This window comes from Eurypyga helias, unplaced genomic scaffold, assembly GCF_000690775.1.
Source record: "Eurypyga helias isolate BGI_N326 unplaced genomic scaffold, ASM69077v1 scaffold38655, whole genome shotgun sequence".
NCBI classification, from domain to species: Eukaryota; Metazoa; Chordata; class Aves; order Eurypygiformes; family Eurypygidae; genus Eurypyga; species Eurypyga helias.
In genome coordinates, this window is record NW_010252796.1 from 27,169 (window position 1) to 35,252 (window position 8,084).

Below are 8,084 nucleotides of genomic sequence, written 5' to 3' on the forward strand. Positions count from 1 at the left end.
AGCTGAAAGCAGGCAGGGCAAAGAGATGGATAGGAATGTTTTGTGTCCAGCCATGCTCCTTAGGTGGGCTGCAGTGGGGATCAGGCTGCTAGGGCAAGTCCATTCAGGTGGTCCTCACAAGGCAACTGCCTGTCTGCTCAGCAGGATTAGGGGAAATCTTTGGGCTTCAAAAAAAAAAAAAAACCAAAACAAAAAAAACCCAAAACAAAAAACAACAACCAAGGTGTTTCCTTGAACGTCACAATGAAGAGAAGGGCAATGTGGGAAGATAAGCATTGGGAGGCAGATAGAGATTAAGATGATGATGAGATGTTGTCTCACTGCACCAGCAGCGTATTTCCAAGACAATAACTCCTGCCTGCCTCTGGGCTGGTCCCTCCCCAGGTGCTTTGCTGTGCAGAAAGCCTGGTCCTAAACTGTGCTTCAGTTCTTCCAGTTTAGCCCTGTTTGACCAGCAGCGCTGCCTGTGGAGGGACATTAGGTTCAGAGTGTCTCCGTGCTCTGTCACTTAGCATTCCTGGAACTGGTTTCTGATCTTTTTGTTCTTGGTTGTGGGTTTTTGGGGGTTTTATTGTGGGTTTTTTGGTTGGCTTTTTTTTTCTTTTTAAGGAGCAAAGCAGAAAGGTTTCCAGCAAGTGTACTTCATGTCACTCTATTTGGCAAACAGTGTTGACTTCCTTCCTTATCCAACTGTGCAAAATTGAAAAGACAGTTGAAAAACAGATTGATTTTGGGTATTTTCCCTGAATCCAGTTTTTTAATGAAAAATTCTCTGGAAAAGAGGTTTATTGCTCAAAGCCTACTTAGAGCAAGAACCCTTTTGCATGCCACAACTGCTGGCATGTATTGCCTTTTTCACTTCCAAAACTAATCTTACTGTAGTTGTTTTCTTGGCAGAAAGATTCTTGGTACATGTATTTAAGAACCCCAGTTACCCCTTCAGAATGTCAGATGCAACTACTGTATTTCTTTGACCTAAACTGTATATCTTTATTTTGGAACCAGTTATGCCATGCTCAGGGAGAAGCCAAAATGTAGCCCTTCACCTACCTCTCACTTCAAGGGATAGTTCTGGAGGCTTGTGGGGAGAGGCAAGAGCAGCTGGTCACCACCTCATCTGAGCACACCTAGGGAAAGCAGAAATCCACCTGCAAAGCCCTAAGGATGCCCACATGAGCACATGAAGAAGCATGATGTGTCCACTTATTTTCATATTAACATCTCCTGTTCCCTTCCACACTCTGCTGCTTTCCAGATTTTTGCCCTCAAGGTACCTTCTTCGCTGCTAATGTTGATATAATTACAGCTAATTGGAAGAAGAGGAGGGAGAAGTGTGGGGTTTTCCACTGAAATAATGACATCTGTAGGGAGTGGGGTGGGAGGAATGAAAAAATGAAAAATGGATTTGTGGAGGTCTTCAATGAAAACCAGACAGGAAAAAAGTCAATTAACTGACATCTTAATTTTCCTGGAAAAAATCCCAGACCCTAAACATTTTTGGTATCAGCCTGTCCTCAGTCCATACATTACATTAGTAATTATCAGTGCTCCCAACCAGTCAAGACAGTTTTAATTAGCAGCTTGCCATCCCCAATGGGAATGATTATTTTCAGGATTTTTACTGATACAACTTAATTTCTGGATCTGCAGTGTAACAAAAAGGCCATTTTAATTTCTAATTCCAGAAAACGAGAAGTTGCCTTTTTTAGCCAAAGCTCACAGAATGTGTTGTAGTTTTTCAGAGTACTAGGCAGAAAAGTCTCATGTGAAGAGGAACAGGACATGTAATTTAAACAGCTTCATGATTTGAAAATTTTATTTCTATAAACCAATGTATAAGGATTTTTCATAAAGTATGTTATATTTTTAAATGGCTTCACACACCCTGGCTTTTCATTTTTCCCCTTTGAGAACAAAACATGGGGAAGGTGCCTGAGAGAGGACGTCAGTGGTGGTCTTCTGGTAATAGGTGACATGGTGCCTGTGTTCGTTAAATCATTCTCTTTCCTGGTGACTTGATGAAGCATCCATCTTTCTACTGTAAATAACCTCAGTTCCTCACTGATCATCCAAGGAAGCGATGGAAAAATTCATTCCATGCCATTTGCTTTGTGGAATAGCAGCTGAGTTATATGGAGTCCACCTTCATTTGACTGTTGTATGTGTTTTAAGTGTAAAAGTGCTCTGTGCTGGTCTCAGAAGCCTGCTCATACCATGAATTATGCAGAAGGTTTTCTGAACAGTTCGTGCCGTCCTAGGTGAGAGACACTCTGGTTTTGGGAACTACATTTGTATCGCATTTGTCTGTCTTCTCTGGCAGACCATGCCTGCAGTGCTGTAGAGTCTGCTGGTTTGCACCAGCTGGACAAGAACTGTAGAAGCCAAAAGCATCTTAGTGTAAGCAGGGTAACCTCAATGTGTCCCAGTGGGACTCAAGACTGAGAAGGGATAAAAATAATTGAAGGACATCCCCACCATATAGCTGCCTCTCTCCCCGCCCTTCCCCGTTAATATGAACACCAATATTTGATGTGAAGCTTGGAAGCACATTTCTTGTTAGAAAAGTTTTGCTCCACCCTCTTCGTCGTTACAGGAATTTGTTTACGTAAAGCGAAATGAACACACAAATACCTGTATTTATCTTTCTTGCACAAAGAACCAGTCTGCTAACTGTTGTTCCTCCTGGCTTTTGTGAACAAATAACATGAATTTTAGCTCTGATACTACCTGCCAGGAAAAGGTATCGCCAAAACTGGCGATTTGTGGTACCGTTGCTTGCTACAAATGTGGACCTTTTGGATCAAGTTTTCTTTCATATACATTTGGATATCATCAGCACTGTGGGTTTGGAAGTGAATGATGGGGTTACTGCGTAGCAGCTGCAGAGCAATTCTCCTAGGCAAATTCAAAGCCCTGCTGGAAATATTTCACTCTTAATGTTTCTCTTGCAAGTGAAATACTGTGTGTGCTACTAGCGGCATGTTACAGCATTTCCAGAATCTTTGGACACTTCAGGAAGTATGTGTTACAGTGGCAGTAGTATATTTCCTTTCTTCGATTTCATTTTGTTTTCCTAGCTCGAGTGAGTTCTTGTCAAACACATCTTTGAACCACAGACACCTACTTAGCTGTAGGTACTGCTGCCTAATTCTTCCCTCTGTCATACTTACTACTCTCTTGGGTGCACCTCATACTAATGTATACCTGTGAGCACTGCTGAATGTCAGCTGTTCTTTTGAGAGGTCTAGAAAGATTTGACATGGGGGTTTTAGGTATCAACAGTCAGGACCAGATGAAAGTTGAGAGGGACTGCTAGTGCACTGTACTGTTTTGCTCCTTCACACTGACTGCCATTTGTGTTGGATTGATTACAGATCTGTAATGCTGTACAGTATTGGCTCTGTGTGTGTGTGGGTTACAAAACAGAGGGAAATTCATCACAAGCGAGTTGTATTTCTCAGTGTCAAAATGATTTGTATTGATTTACTTTTGCAGATTCATCCCCGGAGAAGGGAGCCCATCGCTGACAGCCTATGACCTGGAGAAGTGGAGACCAAAGGCTGCAAGCTAGTCTTGCAATTTCATTATTCTTTCTTCTGGTTTTTTTTAGCCCCTAGCTCCTTATCTCTTCAGTGTTATTTATGCCTGGTGAAATCCCTGTGAGGACAATAGAAGAGCAGATCATACAGGCTAGTGATCCTCAGGATCCTGTTAAACTCTGCTGGGAAGCGTTATTGCCCTTTGTTGGGAAGATGCTGTTTGTGCCGCCTATGAGAATCTGTTACAAAGCCTTAGGAGAAAAGATGCAGCTATTGCTGGGCGTTCAGAGACAGTCACATCTGGTTTGAATTCAAGAGCTTATAAGCCCAATAGTATTGTGATCCTTTTTTTTTGTCTGAGAATTATAGCCTTTTTTATTTGATTCCAGGGAATGATTTGTCGATATACCATCTTGAATTCTGTACTCTCTTTCTGGGTTGTTTGGTAAAAAGGAAATCTGCTTCGCTGTTTTAACACATTTGTGTAATTGTAAGCAGGGTACTGCTGATGCCAGGCCAGGTAGAAGGTGCCTACTCCCCTTTTTGAGTCAAGGTCAGCTCTCCTTTTGTTTTGGCTCTAGAATTATATGAAAAATATAATCACAGATTTTTCTGTGTGTACTTATTTGTATCAGAAGAATTTTAGTTGAAATATTTAATGGGTTTAACTTCTCCGAAAAAAGTCTTTATATTTCCAAATGATTCTTGAAATGAATTTGAACATCGTTGTGTAATCTCTGACCTGAGAATAAAACCTGGCTTTTCAAACAAAATTGTATGAAGAACATGACATTTTTTTCAGAAAATCGTGGTGAATGGGTGTTCAGCAAACATTACTTGATAATCTACTTGCAGGACTGTCGCTTCCTTTCAGGCTTTTAAGAGGGCAGCTGTTGGGAGACAGGTACCCGAACCTGCTGTATCCCACCTGAAAGAAGGAACTGGGATTATTGCACCATAAGGCTGCATGAGATGTCCTGTGTGCTTTCCTTCCAGCTCAGGAGTGAGTTTGAGTTCCCACACAAACAGCTTTTTGAGTTGTAGAGAGTAATCGCTTGCGAGATTGCCTCCATGTGTCATTTCTGCTTTTAGAACAGGTATTTGCATTCCCATCAATATACAAAGGCCTGTGCATTAAAATAATAACCTTTCAGGATGAAACGTGTTCAGCATTTGATTTTGATCACAATGGGGAACAGTCCATGGGAAAGGATTTTTCTGCTGTTACATTTCACAGCAATGCTGCTTTTGCCTACCCTGGTCAAAGAAACAACGCTCTTAACGTATAATACGGACTCAGGAAGAGCAAGAGAAAAGCTCCAAGCAAACCATCCTTGGGAGAGAAATTGCTTTTTGTATCAGAAAATTAGAGTTTGACTGGAACATTAGCTACAGAATGAACTCCAGAGTTGCTGTTAGAGGAGTTTTTATCTCTGCGTGAATTTGGAGCTGGCCTACAGACACTATAGCAGCAGATAGTTTAATCAGCAAACATTATAACCGCGCAACTCCTGATTAGTGATTTAGCTAATAAGGGTGAGATCATGGAAAATGCTAATGTGGTGCCTTCGGAAAATCCAATTATAATGTAACCTAATTCAGTGTGAGCTCTCAGCAGGTGACCAGTGCTGTGGGCAGAGCACCCCGCACTCAAAGATGCCGTGAATCCTCAAAACAGACGAGCTTTTGTATGGTTGGGGTGGGAGGCAGCAAACCCCCTTTCATTCATTTCCACTGTTTCCCCCAACTAACCGCAGAGGTTTGCGCCTTCCATTTGTGGTGCTTAACTCGTCACCTGACAGCTTGTGCAAGCATTATCTGGCCCAAGCGGGTGGCTCAACGCGAGCCGTTCACAGTAGGAAAATAGAGTTCTCAGGACTGTCTTTTTTTTTCCTCTGTTTAGTCACAGGATTTAATGTTTGGCTGGCTTGGGCACAAGTCTGTAAACCTTGACTCACCCTGATCCTAATCCTGCTAAGTGCGGGGTATTCCTTCTATTTTATGACAGAGAATTTGTATCTTTTAAAATGCAGATAAAATGCCTGTACATTTGATTTTCCTCTTGATTTTCTCGTAGTGACACATGTTTCCCAAATGCAGGTGCTGTCATCCGTTTCAGTTAGCAGTGTCAGACTCAAACGCCCCCAGAGGATATGCCTTCTGCAGTGACCCAGACAAGCTAGCGGGGGTGAGTTATGTTTGTTAGTATCAACCACAATACTTGTAACTGGCATTTTTCCTTCCTTAAGCTTTGCTGAAACTGGGTATCAGCACAGACAGTTATTGCTGTGGCCTTTTAAGGAACCTTCTGGTATTTCCCACTCTTTATTAGATATTTTATTTTCCAAACACCTCCCAAATTTTCCATTTGATTATTTCTATTCAGCTTGCTCTGATCAGTGGTGAGCGGACCAGTTTCACAGTAAGGGCTAATGAGTTTGTGAAGAGCCTTTTCTTTTTTCCTTCCTTTTCTTGTAGGATCTGCCCAGGGTTTGAGAATATTGGAATTGCTGTGCACATTGCAAGGGGAGGAATATACAGAGACTTTTCTTTTCTTACTGGATCAGGCACTTATTTGAATACCTCAACCTGTCACAGCAGTAATGAGGTACACCCACAGTTTGTGCCCCCCGATTTCCTCTCTCACGGTGGCTTGGGGAAACTAGACAAGCATAAAGTAATTTTTGTGTTGAAACTTCTCAGCAGGTTAAGGGGTTGTTTTCACTTGTCTGGCAGAAAGACCAGTGTGTCCAGAATCGGTGCTGGCCAGTCTGCACACCAGGCGAGATCTATCAGGAGTGCTTGACTCATGTCCCTGTGCATCCCTGTTCTGAACTGAACTTTTTCCATTTGGTTGCAATGTTATACACTAGACATGTTGTGGAGAAATCTTCATTTCTATGAATGAGAGTAAGTCTTCATATGTAAAGTTAAATTATCTGCTCACAGTATTATTTTACATTGTTTTCAGCACAATATGCTGGATTCACTAAATGATGTTTTGATTACCATAACAGTAATTATACAGCATTAAAACAGGAGCACATTTGAACTGATGGAGTCGTTAGCACAAATGAGATACTTCAAAGCTTGGAGACTTTGGGGAATTTTTGTCCCATAATTTATTTATTTTTCTCTTTTTTTTTTTTTTTCCCCCTTGTGGAGCTAGGAGATGTGACACCAGCATTTTGCTGACCTTAGATTTTTTTGTTTGATTCACCACTATTTTACTTCACAGGTATTTTAAACTCTGTGCCTTGCCAAAAAATTGTCTTGTTTTTAAAATTGTCATCTTCTTCTGCAGTCCTGAAGTGCTATTGGTGACAGTCGTGGCAATGCTATTCTGTTCTTCTTCTATAGGTATGGCTTTCTACTCTTATACATAGGTAATGTTTGGCATGATACCAAGATTTCATTGGTGTTAAGTTTTCACTAAATGGAATCCTTCCTTAATCTCAGGCTGTCATTTGTTTTAGGAATGAAAAATTGTTACTTTGAAATTGTTGGTGAAATCCAGGAGCTGTTTTAATTACCTCAGAAACTCTGGATACAAGAGAAGGTGGATTCATGATAATGCTGTAGGCAAAGCACATGGGGTGCCCCAAATACAGACCCATGCTCTCCTGTAATAGGAAGGCTAGGTTTCAAAGCTGAGGATGCTTTGACAGATTAAAAGCAAAAGCCTGGATCACATTACTTTCCTCCTTGAGTCTATTCACTATTTTTTTATCTTCTACTGTACTGATAGTAAATTTCTTGTCCAAATAGTAAACCATCTCTTATTCATCTCCCATATAACATTTCACTCTCTTGGGCTCACCCAGTTTCTTATCTTTCCTCTTGCCTTCCAGAGCATAGCTTTTGGATCCTGTATAAAACGATGTTGCTATTGCAGAGTCTTCAACTTCTGCCTGTCAGAAATACCTCTGTGTTTCTTCAAATCTCTCCTGTAATCCCACTTCCCCATTTCTTCTCTGTATGGTTGATTTCTAAACCTTATTTACTTGTAACGGCCTTTCAAATTCTGGCATACCAGTTTTGTTTGTCTTTTAATAATACCGAGGAGAAGGTCATGGCTTTGTTTTCTAGAGCCACTGGCAAGGAATGCCATCCTACAATCCCACAAGAGGGATTAATGTGTTACCCACTGCAGTGCAAAGTGTTGCATTTGTTATATGCAGTGTCATGAATTACAGTAAGAACACATCATCAATGAAAATATTTTCTTCTGAGATGAAATGAATTACATAAATAGTGGAACTAGAAATGCATGGTGAATGCTGTGCCTGAAAGAATGAACTGTATCCTTTGGGTCTGGTACCCCACACTCCAAGTCTTGCACTTCATTAGTTCCATGTCATACTTCCAGTCTCCTACCAGTCATTGCTCTGTCTGCATTTCCCTTTCCATGACAACATGTTTTGGAGGAATTAGGACTATGAGATGCCCAAAATTTCTGGTCCCCATCCTCCTCTCCCTTTCTGTCTAGAACAGAATGAGAAAAAAATGGTATCGTATGACGATACTTCTTGGCCAAGCAAGCTC

General features: G+C 41.2%; 1 protein-coding gene across 1 annotated transcript in view; it reads left to right on the plus strand.

Moving 5' to 3' along the window:
* The window catches only part of TNIP3 (TNFAIP3 interacting protein 3), a gene marked incomplete at its 5' end in the record, with an annotated part of 30,042 nt that extends 26,515 nt beyond the window's left edge, over positions 1-3,527 (plus strand). Inside the window, one exon of the mRNA XM_010152479.1 lies at positions 3,496-3,527. Coding sequence (XP_010150781.1) covers positions 3,496-3,527 — 32 coding nt within the window. The remainder of the gene's footprint in view (positions 1-3,495) is intronic.
* Between the last annotated feature and the right edge of the window lie 4,557 nt (positions 3,528-8,084).